This window comes from Ovis aries, chromosome 3 (assembly GCF_016772045.2).
Source record: "Ovis aries strain OAR_USU_Benz2616 breed Rambouillet chromosome 3, ARS-UI_Ramb_v3.0, whole genome shotgun sequence".
NCBI lineage: Eukaryota > Metazoa > Chordata > Mammalia > Artiodactyla > Bovidae > Ovis > Ovis aries.
This window is the reverse complement of record NC_056056.1, coordinates 207,489,263-207,507,891: the sequence shown is the minus strand read 5'-3', so window position 1 is coordinate 207,507,891 and position 18,629 is coordinate 207,489,263. Positions and strand designations below refer to the sequence as shown.

General features: G+C 40.2%; 1 protein-coding gene across 1 annotated transcript in view; it reads right to left on the bottom strand.

Annotated features, from left to right (window-relative positions):
- Positions 1 to 18,629, bottom strand: part of LOC106990118 (antigen WC1.1) — a 53,443-nt gene that overhangs the window by 6,808 nt on the left and 28,006 nt on the right. The window contains exons 5-7 of the mRNA XM_042247601.2: positions 12,022 to 12,114; positions 11,631 to 11,945; positions 10,225 to 10,539 (exon numbers count right to left, since the gene is read on the bottom strand). Of these exons, the coding sequence (XP_042103535.1) occupies positions 10,225 to 10,539; positions 11,631 to 11,945; positions 12,022 to 12,114 (723 nt within the window). The remainder of the gene's footprint in view (positions 1 to 10,224; positions 10,540 to 11,630; positions 11,946 to 12,021; positions 12,115 to 18,629) is intronic.

Sequence of the window (18,629 nt, the reverse complement as noted above, 5' to 3'; positions counted from 1 at the left end):
TTACAAAGTAGGTATAGAAGGATTGCGTCTCAACATAATTAAGGCCATGTGAGAAATTCACAGCTAACATCATACTTGACTATAAAAAAAAAAGCTTTTCCTTTGAAATCAGACACAAGACAAAAATGTCTACTCTCACCACTTTTGTTCAACTTAGCTTTGCTAGTCCTATCCAGGTCCATCAGGCAATAAAAAGGAAATCAAGACATCCAAATCTGAAAGGAAGAGGAAAAATTGACACGTTTTCCAGATTGGAAAATGAAAGTATTAGTCGCTCCCTCATGTTTTGTCTCTTTGTGACCCCAAGGAATATAGCCCACCAGGATCCTCTGTCCATGGGTTTCTCCAGACAAGAATACTGGAGTGCGTTGCCATTTCCTCCTCCAGGGGATCTTCCCAACCCAGGAGTTGAACCCAGGTCTCTTGCATTGCAGACAGATTCTTTACCATCCAAATCATGAGGAAAGAAACTCCCTTACTTGATATTATATGTAGAAAACACTAAAGACTTCACCAAAACTATGAGAACTAATACAATCAGTAAAGTTGTAGAATGAAAAATCTATATACAAAAATCAGTTGCATTTCTATACACTAACAAGAAACTGCCATAAGGAGAAAACAATTCTGTTTACATTTGCAAGAAAAATGGATTAAAAACCTAGGAATAAATTTAACCAAGGAGGTGAAAGACCTGTACACTGAAAACTATAAGAGACTGATGAAAGATACTGAAGATGACTCGAATAAATGAAAAGATATTCTCTTCTCATGGACTGGAAGATCTAATATTATTAACATGCCCATACTACCCAAAGCAATCTACAGATTCACTGCAATCCATATCAAAATTCGAATAGAAATTTTCACAGATACAGAAGAAATAATCCTAAAATTTGCATGGAACCACAAAAGATGCTGAACATCAAAGCAATCTTGAGAGCGAATAACAAAGCTAGAGGTGTTGTGCTTCCTGATTTCACACTATATTACAAAGCTATACTAATCAAAACAGTATGTTGTTGGTATGAAAATGAACACAGAGATCAATGGAACAGAATAGAGAGCTCATAAGTAAACCCACATTTCTATGGTAAATTAACTTTTGACAAGGAAGCCAAGAATATACAGTGGGGAAAGGACAGCGTTTTCAGTAAATGGCATTGGGAATACTGGACAGTCACATGCAAAAAATGAAACTGGACCACTATCTTACACCATTCACAATAATTAACTCAAAATAAATTAAAGACTTGATCACAAGTCCTGAAGCCATAAAATTTCTACAGGAAAAAACAGAAAATAAAATCCTTGATGTCATTCTTTGTGATGATTTTTTTTGGATTTGACACCAAAAGCAAAGGGAACAAGAGTAAAAACAAGCGGTTGTGATGACATAAGGCTAAAAACCTTCTGCCCAGTTAAGGGAACCATCAACAAAATGAAAAAGCAACCTATGGAAGTAGAGAAAATATTTGCATATTATATTTCTGGTAAGGATTATTATGCAAAGTACACAAGGAACTCAAACAACTCAGTAGCAAAAAAGAAATCTGATTTTTTTAAAATGGGCAGGAACCTGAACAGACATTTTTTTAAAGAATACATACAACTTGCCAATAGGTACATGAAAGCGTGCTTAACACTACTAATCATCAGAAGATACAAATCAAAACCACAATGAGATATCACCTCATATCCTCTAGAAAGGCTTTTATCCAAAAGAAGAAATAATAGGAGTTGAGGAGAATGTGAAGAGACAGGAAAGCTTTTGCACAGTTAGAGGGAATGTAAATTGATGTAGCCCCTATGGAAACAGTTGAGGTGCATCAAAAATTAAAAATAGAACTGCCGAAAAAGATGGCAGAGGAATAGGACGGGAAGACCACTTTCTCCCTCACAAATTCCTCAAAAGAACATTTCAACACCGAGCAAACTCCACAAAACAACTTCTGTAGGCTGGCAGAGGACATCAGGCAACCAGAAAAGCAGACCATTGTCTTCAAAAACAGGTAGGAAAAAATATAAAAGACGAGAAAGGAGACAAAGGAGGTGGGGAGAGAGCTCCGTCCCGGGAAGGGAAGCCCGTCCCGGGAAGGGAATTTTAAGAAGAGAGGTTTCCAAACACCAGGAAACACTCTCCCTGCCGAGTCTGTGGTGAGCCTTGGAAACACAGAGGGCAACATAACAGGAAGGAAAAATAGATAAATAATTAAAACCAACAGATTACAAGCCCAACAGTAACTCCCCCAGCAGAAAAGCAGCACAGACGCCTGCATCTGCCATTGGGAAGTGGGGGCAGGGCAGGGACGCGCGGGAGGCGCGGGCTGCAGTGCTTTGTAAGAATCGGGCAGGAACGCCCCACGCGCAACCAGAACGATCTAACTTGGGCTAGCAAACCAGACTGTGGGATAGCTACCACGCGAAAAGCTCGAACATAAGACACCGCCAGGACCGAGCACAGAACAAAGGACGGAACGGAAAAAGCCGGCTGCAGACCATCCCCCTCCGGGGACAGGCAGCCAGAGCCGTAAGGACTGGAAAGGGGCAATTGCAGACCCAGAGAGACTTCACTTACCTAACTGCAAGCAGGCTCCTTTGCTAAGACTTCTGGGGGTGCTGGACAGTCACAATCTGCCTCACGGGGGGCGCCAGCGGTCCACCCAGAAAGCTGAGCAGCAGCGGCAGAAAAGGTGACAAGCCGCGGCGACCGCGCTCGCCAAACTCCTGAGCTACTCGGACCTGGGAAGGGCACAAAGCGCAGTCCCAGCCGAATCTGTGCCTCTGAGGGCTGCCTGAGCGCCGAACCTGAGCAGCTTGGTCTGGGGAAGTGCATGCAGCCTAGGGCCGGCCCCAGACGGTTCCCGGCTGAGCATCGTAGAGCCGGAGCGGTTTGTGCGCCGCAAGAAGGGACAGGTCCAGCGGGGCTGAGACACTGTGTGCACACGACAGTGCTATTTGTTTGCAGCATCCCCCCTCCCCACAGCTCGACTGAACTAGTGAGCCTAAAAAACCAGCAAACAGAAGAAGTTAAACAGAGGGAACCACCTTGGAAGTGATCCCACACGGCCCATAACATCAGAGAAGGGCCAGAAATATTTTACTATTTTTAAAATCATTCCTTTTTTGTTTGTTTTTTTGTTTATTGTTTTTTTTCTTTTTTCTTTTTTTTCTAACTTTTTTTAATTGTTAAGTCTTCTATTTCTCCTCTAATTTTTATTTCTATAACCTACTATTACTATTTAAAAAAAAGACTTTTTTTTTTTTTTAAGGCAAACACCATATATAGTCTTTGGATGGTTGTTGGTGGGGTTTTGTTTGTTTGTTTGTTTGTTTGTTTTTTGTTTCTTTTTTTTAATAATTTTTTTTCTTTCTTCCTTTTTCCTTCTGCTTTTCTTTAATATTGTATCTTTGAAAATCCAACCTCTACTCTAGATTTTTAATCTTTGCTCTTAGGTTTTTGTTGTCAATTTTGTACATTTAAAAACCCAAACTTCACTACCCAAGTTTACCTGAGAGCGAGATTACTGGCTTGACCACTCTCTCCTCCTTTGGACTCTCCTTTTTCTCCACCAGGTGGCCTCTGTCTCTTTTCTCCCCTATCTCTTCTCTATCCAACTCTGTGAATCTCTGTGTGTTCCAGACGGTGGAGAACACCTAAGGAACTGGTTACTGGCAGGATTTGTCTCTCTCCTTCTCATTCCTCTCTCTTATCCTCCTGGTCACCTCTGTCTACTTCCTCCCTCTCCTCTTCCCCATATAACTCTGTAAATACCTCTGAGCGGTCCAGACTATAGAGCGCACATAAGGAAGTGACTACTGGCTAGCTTACTCTCTCCTCTTTTGATCTCACCACATCTCATTCCAGTTACCTCTAACAACCCCCTCCATCTTCTCTTCTCCTTGTAACTCAGTGAACCTCTCTGAGTGTCCCTCAATGTGGAGAAACTTTTCATCTTTAACCTAGATGTTTTATCATCGGTGCTGTATAGATGGAGAAGTCTAGAGGCTACTGTAAAAATAAAACTGAAAACCAGAAGCAGGAGGTTTAAATCCAAAGCCTGAAAACATTAGAGAACTCTTGAATTCAGGGAACATTAAGCAATAGGAGCTCATCAAATGCTTTCATACCTACACCGAAACCAAGCTCCACCCAAGGGCCAACAAGTTCCAAAACAAGACATACCATGCAAATTCTCCAGCAACACAGGAACACTCCCCTGAGCTTCAATATACAGGCAGCTCAAAATTATCCCCAAACCTTTGATGTCTCATAACCCATTACAGGTCACTCCACTGCACTCCAGAGAGAAGAAACCCAGCTCCACCCACCAGAACTCCAACACAAGCCTCCCTAACCAGGAAACCTTGACAAGCCACTGATAGAATCCCACCCACAGTGAGGAAGCTCCATAATAAAGAGAACTCCACAAATTACCAGAATATAAAAAGGCCACCCCAAACGCAGCAATATAACCAAGATGAAGAGACAGAGGAATACTCAGCAGGTAAAGGAACAGGAGAGTTCCCCACCAAACCAAACAAAAGAGGAAGAAGTAGGGACTCTACCTGAGAAGGAATTCCGAATATTGATAGTGAAAATGATCCAAAATCTTGAAATCAAAATGGAATCACAGATAAATAGCCTAGAGACAAGGATTGAGAAGATGCCAGAAAGGTTTAACAAGGACCTAGAAGAAATAAAAAGAGTCAAAATATAATGAATAATGCAATAAATGAGATCAGAAACACTCTGAAGGCAACAAATAGTAGAATAACGGAGGCAGAAGATAGGATTAGTGAAATAGAAGATAGAAAGGTAGAAATAAATGAATCCGAGAGGAAACAAGAAAAACGAATTAAAAGAAATGAGGACAATCTCAGAGACCTCCAGGACAATATGAAACGCTCCAACATTCGAATTATAGGAGTCCCAGAAGAAGAAGACAGAAAGAAAGATCATGAGAAAATCCTTGAGGGGATAATAGTTGAAAACTTCCCTAAAATGGGGAAGGAAATAATCATCCAAGTCCAAGAAACACAGAGAGTTCCAAATAGGATAAACCCAAGGCAAAACACCCCAAGACACATATTAATCAAATTAACAAAGATCAAACACAAAGAACAAATATTAAAAGCAGCAAGGGAAAAACAACAGATAACACACAAGGGAATTCCAATAAGGATAACAGCTGATCTTTCAATAGAAACTCTTCAGGCCAGGAGGGAATGGCAAGACATACTTAAAGTGATGAAAGAAAATAACCTACAGCCCAGATTACTGTACCCAGCAAGGATCTCATTCAAATACGAAGGAGAAATCAAAAGCTTTACAGACAAGCAAAAGCTGAGAGAATTCAGCACCACCAAACCAGTTCTCCAACAAATTCTAAAGGATATTCTCTAGACAGGAAACACGAAAGGGTGTATAAACCCGAACCCAAAACAATAAAGTAAATGGTAACGGGATCATACTTATCAATAATTACCTTAAACATAAATGGGTTGAATGCACCAACCAAAAGACAAAGACTGGCCGAATGGATACAAAAACAAGACCCCTCTATGTGCTGCTTACAAGAGACCCACCTCAAAACAAGGGACACATACAGACTGAAAGTGAAGGGCTGGAAAAGATATACCACGCAAATAGAGACCAAAAGAAAGCAGGAGTGGCAATACTCATATCCGATAAAATAGACTTTAAAACAAAGGCTGTGAAAAGAGACAAAGAAGGCCACTACATAATGATCAAAGGAACAATCCAAGAAGAAGATATAACAATTATAAATATATATGCACCCAATATAGGAGCACCACAATATGTAAGACAAATGCTAACAAGTATGAAAGGGAAATCAACAATAACACAATAATAGTGGGAGACTTTAATACCCCACTCACACCTATGGACAGATGAACTAAACAGAAAATTAACAAAGAAATGCAAACTTTAAATGATACATTAGATCAGTTAGACCTAATTGATATCTATAGGACATTTCACCCCAAAACAATGAATTTCACCTTTTTTCAAGTGCTCATGGAACCTTCTCCAGGATAGATCACATCCTGGGCCATAAATCTAAACTTGATAAATTCAAAAAAACTGAAATCATTCCAAGCACCTTTTCTGACCATAATGCATTAAGATTAGATCTCAATTACAGGAGAAAAACTATTAAAAATTCCAACATATGGAGGTTGAACAACACACTTCTGAATAACCAACAAATCACAGAAGAAATCAAAAAAGAAATCAAAATATGCATAGAAACTAATGAAAATGAAAACACAACAACCCAAAACCTGTGGGACACTATAAAAGCAGTGCCAAGAGGAAAGTTCCATAGCAATACAGGCATACCTCAAGAAACAAGAAAAAAGTCAAATAAACAACATAACTCTACAACTAAAGCAACTAGAAAAGGAAGAACTGGAGAACCCCAGAGTTAGTAGAAGGAAAGAAATCTTAAAAATTAGGGCAGAAATAAATGCAAAAGAAACAAAAGAGACCATAGCAAAAATCAACAAAGCCAAAAGCTGGTTCTTTGAAAGGATAAATAAAATTGACAAACCATTAGCCAGACTCATCAAGAAGCAAAGAGAGAAAAATCAAATCAATAAAATTAGAAATGAAAATGGAGAGATCACAACAGACAACACAGAAATACAAAGGATCATAAGAGACTACTATCAGCAGTTGTATGCCAATAAAATGGACAACGTGGAAGAAATGGACAAATTCTTAGAAAAGTACAATTTTCCAAAACTGAACCAGGAAGAAATAGAAAATCTTAACAGACCCATCACAAGCACGGAAATTGAAACTGTAATCAGAAATCTTCCAGCAAACAAAAGCCAGGTCCAGACGGCTTCACAGCTGAATTCTACCAAAAATTTCGAGAAGAGCTAACACCTATCCTACTCAAACTCTTCCAGAAAATTGCAGAGGAAGGTAAACTTCCAAACTCATTCTATGAGGCCACCATCACCCTAATACCAAAACCTGACAAAGATGTCACAAAAAAGAAAACTACAGGCCAATATCACTGATGAACATAGATGCAAAAATCCTCAACAAAATTCTAGCAATCAGAATCCAACAACACATTAAAAAGATCATACACCATGACCAAGTGGGCTTTATCCCAGGGATGCAAGGATTCTTCAATATCCGCAAATCAATCAATGTAATTCACCACAGTAACAAATTGAAAAATAAAAACCATATGATTATCTCAATAGATGCAGAGAAGGCCTTTGTCAAAATTCAACATCCATTTATGATAAAAACTCTCCAGAAAGCAGGACTAGAAGGAACATACCTCAACATAATAAAAGCTATCTATGACAAACCCACAGCAAACATTATCCTCAATGGTGAAAAATTGAAAGCATTTCCCCTAAAGTCAGGAACAAGACAAGGGTGTCCACTTTCACCGCTACTATTCAACATAGTTCTGGAAGTTTTGGCCACAGCAATCAGAGCAGAAAAAGAAATAAAAGGAATCCAAATTGGAAAAGAAGAAGTAAAACTCTCACTGTTTGCAGATGACATGATCCTCTACATGGAAAACACTAAAGACTCCACCAGAAAATTACTAGAGCTAATCAATGAATATAGTAAAGTTGCAGGATACAAAATCAACACACAGAAATCCCTTGCATTCCTATACACGAATAATGAGAAAGTAGAAAAGAAATTAAGGAAACAATTCCATTCACCATTGCAATGAAAAGAATAAAATACTTAGGAATACATCTACCTAAAGATACTAAAGACCTATATATAGAAAACTATAAAACAATGATGAAAGAAATCAAAGAGGACACTAATAGATGGAGAAATATACCATGTTCATGGATCGGAAGAATCAATATAGTGAAAATGAGTATACTACCTAAAGCAATTTACAAATTCAATGCAATCCCTATCAAGCTACCAGCCATATTTTTCACAGAACTAGAACAAATAATTTCAAGATTTGTATGGAAATGCAAAAAAACCTCGAATAGCCAAAAGCAATCTTGAGAAAGAAGAATGGAACTGGAGGAATCAACTTGCCTGACTTCAGGCTCTACTACAAAGCCACAGTCATCAAGACAGTGTGGTACTGGCACAAAGACAGACATATAGATCAATGGAACAAAATAGAAAGCCCAGAGATAAATCCACACACATATGGACACCTTATCTTTGACAAAGGAGGCAAGAATATACAATGGAGTAAAGACAATCTCTTTAACAAGTGGTGCTGGGAAAACTGGTCAACCACTTGTAAAAGAATGAAACTAGATCACTTTCTAACACTGCACACAAAAATAAACTCAAAATGGATTAATGATCTAAATGTAAGATCAGAAACTATAAAACTCCTAGAGGAGAACATAGGCAAAACACTCTCCGATATAAATCACAGCAGGATCCTCTATGATCCACCTCCAAGAATTCTGGAAATAAAAGCAAAAACAAACAAATGGGATTTAATTAAAATTAAAAGCTTCTGCACAACAAAGGAAAATATAAGCAAGGTGAAAAGACAGCCTTCTGAATGGGAGAAAATAATAGCAAATGAAGCAACTGACAAACAACTCATCTCAAAAATATACAAGCAACTTATGCAGCTCAATTCCAGAAAAATAAACGACCCAATCAAAAAATGGGCCAAAGAACTAAATAGACATTTCTCCAAAGAAGACATACGGATGGCTAACAAACACATGAAAAGATGCTCAACATCACTCATTATTAGAGAAATGCAAATCAAAACCACAATGAGGTACCACTTCACACCAGTCAGAATGTCTGCGATCCAAAAATCTGCAAGCAATAAATGCTGGAGAGGGTGTGGAGAAAAGGGAACCCTCCTACACTGTTGGTGGGAATGCAAACTAGTAGAGCCACTATGGAGAACAGTGTGGAGATTCCTTTAAAAATTGCAAATAGAACTACCTTATGACCCAGCAATCCCACTTCTGGGCATACACACCGAGGAAACCAGAATTGAAAGAGACACATGTACCCCAATGTTCATCGCAGCACTGTTTATAATAGCCAGGACACGGAAACAACCTAGATGTCCATCAGCAGATGAATGGATAAGAAAGCTGTGGTACATATACACAATGGAGTATTACTCAGCCATTAAAAAGAATTCATTTGAATCAGTTCTGATGAGATGGATGAAACTGGAGCCAATTATACAGAGTGAAGTAAGCCAGAAAGAAAAACACCAATACAGTATACTAACACATATATATGGAATTTAGAAGATGGCAATGACGACCCTGTATGCAAGACAGGAAAAAGACACAGATGTGTATAACGGACTTTTGGACTCAGAGGGAGAGGGAGAGGGTGGGATGATTTGGGAGAATGGCATTCTAACATGTATACTATCATGTAAGAATTGAATCGCCAGTCTATGTCTGACGCAGGATGCAGCATGCTTGGGGCTGGTGCATGGGGATAACCCAGAGAGATGTTATGGGGAGGGAGGTGGGAGGGGGGTTCATGTTTGGGAATGCATGTAAGAATTAAAGATTTTAAAATTTTAAAAAATAAAAAACTAATAAAAAAAAATAAAAATAAAAAAAATAAAAAAAAAAAAAAAGAAGAAAATCTTGCCAGTTTCAACAACATGGATGGACCTTGAGGGCATTATGCTAAGTGAAACAAATCAGAGAAAGAAAACAACATATGATCTCATTTATATATGTAATCTTAAAGCAAAAAGCAAGTTCAGAGATTCTGAGTAGTTCGTGGCTACCAGAGGTGGTGGATTTGGTGTGGGCAAAGGTAGTCAAAAGGTATAACCGCAAGTTATAAAATTAATAAGTGAAGAGAGCATGGTGACCATAATGATTACCATATTGTCTATTTGAAAGATGGTGAGAAAATACATCTTAAACATTCTTATCATATAGGAAAAATATTTAGCTACATATATGGTGATGGATATAACTAGACTTACTGTAGTGATCATTTATCAATATACAAAAATTCACAACTATTATGTTGCAATGGCAAACAATATAGAGTTATGTCAATTATATAAAAAAAATTTAATAAAGCAAGTTTGAAACAGTGGATAAAATTAGCTCCATCCAAAATTCATTTTATAAACTCAACTTAAACCCATCATTTAGATTTTAAAATATCAAATCTCACTAATAACTTCCTACAGGGTTGGGACAGACACAGAAACAGACATAAGTCACCTGCACAGGAGATGTAGGCTTCCTCCTTTGGAGAGCATGAGCTGTATTTCCAAGGGTCAGAAGGACACTGCCAGAGAGAGGTATCTGTTTTCCGACATTGGATTAAATCTACCCACCGGGGTCTAGAACCTTCCCTAAGAGCAACAGAAGAGCTGAGGGTTCCACTGTCCCCACAGCCAAGCTGACTGCAGATGATGGACACGGTGACATCGTCCATGGGGCTGCGGCAGATACTCCCCCAGGTCCCGTTGTAGAAAACTTCCAGCCACCCAGCACACTGCTGGTCCTCGCTGACCATCCTGAGGGCCAGGAACTCTAAGATTGAAAGGGAGGAGACAGGACACAGTGAGCACCCCACTAAGTGCTCTGGGGTTTCCTCTCTCCCCCAAATTGTGGACATTCATCTATGACCCAGCTGAGGAAGCAAATCCATTAGATGACCAGAGTGAAACCTGTCTCCTTTTCACCTGACTTTGTCCATTTGTGTCTGTCTTTCTAAATATTTCTACCACCGTGATGTGGTGGATATGAAGTGAGAGGAAGACCAACCTGGACACCTGCAGGGAGAGGGAGCTGACTCCTGCTTCCTGACAAAACATCTAAGGGAGTGTATGAAAGGGATGTGATGTGGACAGTGCAAAGGCAGATAGAATAATGGACCTGTGACTGTTTCCTTATCTGGCAAAAGGGACTTTTGATTAAGGTAAGGACCTTGGGAAGGTGAGATTAACCTGAAATATGGTGGATTAACCACCTGAGCACAGTCTAATCACATTCTTAGACTCACTATCCTTTAAAGTGGAATCCTTTTCCTCATTCTGGCTACAGGGAGATGTGAATATGTATAACGGTAAGAGAGGTGGAGCGTTGCTGGTCTGATGATGAACAGAAGGGGGTTATGAGTGAAGGAAGGCAGGCAGCTTCTAGAAGCTTGAAAAGACAGGAAACAGATTCTTTCCCAGAGGCTCAGAAGTGTTGTGGCCCTGCTGATACCTTGATCCCAGTCCAGTGAGATCCCTGCTGGACATCTAAGCTAGAGAAGTGTAAGGAAATAAATATATTGTTTTAAACCATTAACTATGTGGCAATTTGTTACAGAACAAACAAAAACTAGCACAGTGGCTTTAAGACTTCTCTACCGTATGTACCAGAAGGGTGAGCCCTGATTTCAAGAAAAACTGTGAGAAAAGGCTCTGCCAGGGAGCACTATTGAGAAGAAAGGACCAGAATCTCAGCTGCTGCAGGAGGAAGTAAAAGCACCTCATCTTCTTGTCTGCTGGAAAGACAGGCTCCACGGGAGGAAGCCTCCTTCTCTGGTCCTTTCAGCATCTCTCCCTCAGGGCTCAGACCCGCGTCCTCCAGGGCCCCACCCCTCCCCCAGCCTGTGGACAGTGTGGAGTGCTGACCTGAGCAGATGACCCCTGCGTCCTGCTTGTGTCTGCAGTCGTGCCGCCCCCAGCCCCGGGAAGGGCACCTCCACACGTGGGACTCCTTTCCTGTGCAGTTCAGGTCGTCCAGCCAGATGGGCCCTGATCCTGCCCCGAAGTGAGCAGACCCCGTGGCATTGAGGGCTTCTCCACAGCCCAGCTGCCTGCACACCACGCGGGCATCGTCCAGGTCCCAGCCGTCATCACAGATGGTACCCCAGGAGCCCTGGTCAAGGATCTCCACTCTCCCGGCGCAGGGACTGCCCCCGTCCACCAGGCGGAGCTGCCTGCTGTCTGAGGAGAGAGAAATGGGGCAATGGGGCGTGGACTTGGGGAATGAGGAGTGTCTTCTTTCCTGTGGGACCCTCACCTGAGCAGTAGGGGGCGCTCTCCTCTGAGGTTGCAAACCCTGCTGGTTCAGACACGGAATCGTTGCACTGGGGCAGCGTCTGGGTCTGATTTCCTGAAGAAACAGCAATGATAAGAGGGTTGGGAGGGTTGAACAGGAAACTCAGTTAAACTAAATAATTTTTAGGAGGTGAGGGGAATTTGGGGGAAAACGGATACATGTATATGTATGGCCGAGTCCCTGGCTGTTCACCTGAAGCTATAGTAACACTGTTAATCGGCTATACCCTAATATAAAGTAAAAATTTCAAAAGAAAAAAAAAAATGACCCTGTGATGGAGCTGAGATGAAAGCTGCAACATACCAGTAAAGTTATCATAATTTTAGTGCTTCCTTTCTCTATGAAGAGCCCTGGTACTGCTGCTGCTGCTGCTAAGTCACTTCAGTCGTGTCCAACTCTGTGTGACCCCATAGACAGCAGCCCACCAGGCTCCGCCATCCCTGGGATTCTCCAGGCAAGAACATTGGAGTGGGTTGCCATTTCCTTCTCCAAGGCATGGAAGGGAAAAGTGAAAGTGAAGTCGCTCAGTCGTGTCCCACTCTCCGCAACCCCATGGACTGCAGCCTACCAGGCTCCTCCATCCATGGGATTTTCCAGGCCTGGTACTGACAAGGCCACAAATCCTGTTTTAAGCCAAGCTTTGCATTAAGAATGGGTTTAAATAAGTTGGTCTGTCCTTAAATCTATCCCTTAAATAGAAGAAGCAAAACAAGATCCTTTCTGAAGGATTTGTACAATTTTTTATCTACAATGTTTGTGTTTTAAAAAATACATACATAAAAGAGATCTCATGGAAAACCGAGAAGAAAAAGAAACATTAAAAAATTTCCCAGGGTATTTGACTCTTAGAGTTACCTAACAGAGAATTTATTTTATTTCTTTTTATTTGAGTATAATTGCTTTACAATATTGTGGTAGCTTCTGCTGTACAGCAAATTTAGTAAGTTATACATATGGGCTTCCTAGGTAACTCACTGGTAAAGAATCTGCTTGCCAAACAGGAGACTGGAGTTCCATCCCTGGGTTGGGAAGATCCCCTGGAGAAAGAAATGGCAAGCCACTCCAGTATTCTTGCCTGGGAAATACTATGGACAAAGGAGCATGGCAGGCTGCAGTCCAAGAGGTCACAAAAGAGTTGGATACAACTCAGCAGCTAAACAATAACAACAACATACACACACACATATATACATACGTACATATATATATATGTATATGTATATCCCCTCTTTCTTGGATTTACTTCCTATTTAGGTCACCACAGAACCCTGAGTAGCGTTCCCTGTGCTATACAATAGGTTATTATGTGTGAGTGCATGCTAAGTCACTTCAGTTGTGTTTGACTCTGTGACACTATGGATTGTAGCCCGTCAGGCTCCATGTCTATGAGATTCTCCAGGTGCTATCTATTTTATACTTAGTATCAATAGTGTAGGGCTTTTGAGTCTGGTGGCTCATATGGTAAAGAATCTGCCTGCAACGCAGGAGACCTGGGTTTGATCCTCGGGTTGGGAAGATCCCCTGGAGAAGGGCATGGCAACCCACTCCACTATTCTATCCCGGAGAATCCCCATGGACAGAGGAGCCTGGTGGGCTACAGTCCATGGGGTCACAAAGAGTTGGACACGACTGAGGGACTAAGGACAAAGCACAGCACATCAACAGTATGTAGATGCCAATCTCCAATCCATCCCGCTCTTCATTTTCCCTCTTAGTATCCATATATTTGTTATCTATGTGGTGTTTCTATTTCTGCTTTGCAGTAAGTTCATCTCCCATTTTTCTAGATTCCGCATGTAAGTGATGTTATACAATATTTGTTTTTCTCTTTCTGATTTACTTTACATGACAATCTCTAAGTCTATCCATGTCTCTGCAAATGACACAACTTTTTTTTCCTTTTTATGGCTGAGTAATATTCCATTTTATATATGTATCACGTCTTCTCTACCCATTCCTCCTGTGAGGGACATTTAGGTTGCTTCTGTGTCCTGACTGTTGCAAATAGTGCTGCAGAGAACATCAGGATGAATGCATCTTTTTTTTAAATAAATTTATTTATTTTAATTGCAGGTTAATTACTTTATAATATTGTATTGGTTTTCTCGTACATCACCATGTATCCGCCACAAGTATACACGTGTTCCCCATCCTGAACCCCCCTCCCTCCTCCCTCCCCATACCATCCCTCTGGGTCGTCCCAGTGCACCAGCCCCAAGCATCCAGTATCATGCATTGAACCTGGTCCGGCGACTCATTTCATATATGATATTATACATGTTTCAATGCAATTCTCCCAAATCATCCCACCCTCTCCCTCTCCCGCAGAGTCCAAAAGACTGTTCTATACATCTGTGTCCCATTTGAATGATGATTTTCTCCAGGTAAGTGCCCAGGAGTGGGATTGCTGAGTCCTACAATAGTTCTATTTTTAGTTTTTTGAGGAACCTCCATACTGCTCTCCATAGTAATTGTACCAATTTACATACCCATATGTAGGAGGATTCCCTTTTCTGTGCATTCTCTCCAGCATTTATTGTTTGTAGATTTTTTTAATGATAGACATTCTAACTGATGTGAAGTAATACCTGACTGTAGTTTTGATTTGCATTTCTCTAATAATTAGTGATGTTGAACATCTTTTCATGTATTTTTTTAGCCATCTGTATATCTGGAAAAATGTCTATTTAGGTCTTTTTCCCATTTTTTCATTGAGTTGTTTGGTTTCTGATATTGAGTTGTTTGTGTATTTTGAAGATTAATCCCTTGTCAGTTGCTTCATTTGAAAATATTTTCTCCTATTCTGAGAGTTGTCTTTTTGTTCTGTTTATGGTTACCTTTGCTATGCAAAAGCTTTTAAGTTTAATTATCCCCTACTTGTTTATTTTTGTTTTTATTTTCCTTACTCTAGGACGTTAATCAAAAAAGATCTTGTTGCAATTAATGTCAAACAGTGTTCTACCTATGTTTCCCTCTAGGAGTTTTATAGTCTGACAGAGAATTTAAATAGCCATGATTAAAGTTCTCAAAGAATTAATTAACACAATGTGTATCTTGGCAGAGAAATGACAACAAAAACAAATGAAAATTCTACAGCTGTAAAAGTTAATAACTGAATTAAGAATTCGTGTATCAGCGCATTAGATCAACATAAAGTAGAAATAGTAAAATGCAAGATCAGAAGATAAATATTCCTCTATTTAGAAATGCTGGTCATATGGTAAGTGCCTGTTTAATAATACTGTATAACAAAATTTCCCCCAAACTTAGCAGTTGAAGAAATTTTTTTTTCATTTTACTCACGATTTCCTGGGTCAGTAATTTGGGAACGATTCAACTTGGCAGTTCTATCTTTGGGGTTTCTTATGTGGTTACACTTACATGTCATCTGGAGCTGACATCTCTAAAGCTTTGACTGAACTGTGGTTATGTAAGGAAATTCCCTGAAGTATTTTGTTGTTGTTGTTGTTGTTGGGAGGGAGAGATAAAGGAACATCATGTCTGCAACTTAATACCAAAAGATTTTACATACTCAGGGGAAAATGGGGCAAGAGGGGGACAAAGAAGGAGAGAGAGGGAAAGCTAGAGCGAGAGAGAAAGAGAGAGAAAACTACAGTGAGAGACAGAGAGGGAAGTAAGAAAGAAGGATTAAAGGAAAATATTCACCTAACATTTGGGGAATCCAGGTACAGTTCATAGAGAACTTATTCCTAGAAATCCTTCACCAAAGGAAACACGAATAACATCAATGACACACTAATACTAACTAAACTAATACTAACACTGATAACATACTCCCCAGGTCTGTAGGTGCCCAATAGGCTACTAGAGATCAATGGAGAAATAACTCCAGAAAGAATAAAGAGACGAAGCCAAAGTAAAAACAATACCCAGTAGTGGATGTGACTGGTGATGGAAGCAAGGTCTGATGCTGTGAATAACAATATTGCATAGGAACCTGGAATGTTAGGTCCATGAATCAGGCAAATTGGAAGTGGTCAAACAGGAGATGGCAAGAGTGAACGTCAACAGTTTAGGAATCAGTGAACTAAAATGGACTGGAATGGGTGAATGTAACTCTGATGATCATTATCTACTACTGTGGGCAAGAATCCCTCACAAGAAATGGAGGAGCCATCATAGGCAACAAAAAGAGTCTGAAATGTGGTACTTACTTGGATGCAATCTCAAAACGACAGAATGATCTCTGTTCATTCCAAGGCAAACCATTCAATATCACGGTAATCCCAGTCTATGCCCCAACCAGTAATGCTGAAGAAGCTGAAGTTGAATGGTTCTCTACAAGACCCTCTGGAACCAACATCTAAAAATGACATTCTTTTCATTATAGGAGACTGGAATGCAAAAGTAGGAAGTCAAGAAGCACCTGGAGTAACAGGCAAATTAGCCCTTGGAGTACAGAATGAAGCAGGACAAAGGCGAACACAGTTTTGCCAAGAGAATGCACTGGTCATAGCAAACACCCTCTTCCAACAACACAAGAGAAAACTCTACAAGGGGACATCACAAGATAGTCAATACTGAAATCAGATTTATTACATTCTTTGCAGCCAAAGATGGAGAAGCTCTATACAGTCAGCAAAAAAACAAGACTGGGAGCTGACTGTGGCTCAGATCATGAACTCCTTATTGGCAATTCAGACACAGACTTAAATTGAAGAAAGTAGGAAAAAGCACTAGACCATTCAAGTATGACCTAGACAAAATCCCTTTTGACTACACAGTGGAAGTGAGAAATGGCTTTAAGGGACTAAATCTGATAGACAGAGTGCCTGATGAACTATGGGTGGAGGTTCGTGACATTGTACAGAAGGCAGTGAGAAAGATGATTCCCCCCCAAAAAAAGAAATGCCAAAAAGCAAAATGGCTGTCTCAGGGGGCCTTACAAATAGCTGTGAAAAGAAGAAAAGAAAAAGTAAAAAGAAACATATACCCATTTGAATGCAGAGTTCCAAAGAATAGCAAGAAGAGATAAGAAAGCCTTCCTCAGTGATCAGTGCAAAGAAACAGAGGAAAACAATAGAATGAGAAAGACTAGAGATCTCTTCAAGAAAATGAGAGATCCCAAGGGAATAGTTCATGCAATGATTGGCTCAATAAAGGACACAAATGGTAGGGACCTAACAGAAGCAGAAAATATTAAGAAGAGGTGGCACAAATACACAGAAGAATGGTACAAAAAAGATCTTCATGACCAAGATAATCACAATGGTGTGATCACTCACCTAGAGCCAGACATCCTGGAATGTGAAGTCAAGTGGACCTAAGAAGCATCACTATGAACAAAGATAGTGGAGGTGATGGAATTCCAGTTGAGTTCTTTCAAATCCTTTTCAAATCTTTCAAAAGATGATGTTGTGAAAGTGCTACACTCAATATGCCAGCAAATTTGGAAAACTCAGCAGTGTCCATAGGACCGGAAAAGGTCAATTTTCATTCCAATCCCAAAGAAAGGCAATGCCAAAGAATGCTCATACTATTGCACAATTGCACTCATCTCAATGCTAGTAAAGTAATGCTCAAAATTCTCCAAACTGGGCTTCAACAAAACATGAACCATGAACTTCCAGATGTTCAAGCTGCATTTAGAAAAGGCAGAGGAACCAGAGATCAAATTGCCAACATCCGCTGGGTCATCGAAAAAGCAAGAGAGTTCCAGAAACACATCTATTTCTGCTTTATTGACTATGCCAAATCCTTTGACTGTGTGGATCACAACAAACTGTAGAAAATTCTTTAAGAGATGGGAATGCCAGATCACCTGACCTGCCTCTTGAGAAATCTGTCTGCAGGTCAGGAAGAAACAGTTAGAACTGGATGTGGAACAACAGACTGGTTCCAAATAGGAAAAGGAGTACGTCAAGGCTGTATAGTCACACCATGCTTATTTAACTTATATGCAGAGTACATCATGCAAAATGCTGGGTTGGGTGAAGCACAAGCTGGAATCAAGGTTGCCATGAGAAATATTAATAACCTCAGATATGCAGATGACACCACCCTTATAGCAGAAAGTGAAGAAGAGCTAAACAACCTCTTGATGAAAGTGAAAAAGGAGAGTGAAAAGTTGGCTTAATGCTCAACATCTAGAAAACTAAGATCATGGAGTCTGGTCTCATCACTTCATGGCAAATAGACGGGGAAACACTGGAAACAGTGGCTGATTTTATTTGGGGGGCTCCAAAATCACTTAGATGGTGACTGCAGCCATGAAATTAAAAGACACTTATCCCTTGGATGGAAAATTATGACCAACCTAGACAGCATATTAAAAAGCAGAGACATTATTTTGCCAACAAAAGTCCATCTGGTCAAGGCTGTGGTTTTTCCAGTGGTCATGTATGGATGTGAGAGTTGGACTACAAAGAAAGCTGAGAACTGAAGAATTGATGTTTTTGAACTGTGGTGTTGGGGAAGACTCTCGAAAGTCCCTTGGACTGCAAGGAGATCCAACCAGTCCATCCTAGAGAAGATCAGTCCTGGGTGTTCATTGGAAGGACTGATGTTGATGCTGAAACTCCAATACTTTGGCCCCCTGATGTGAAGAG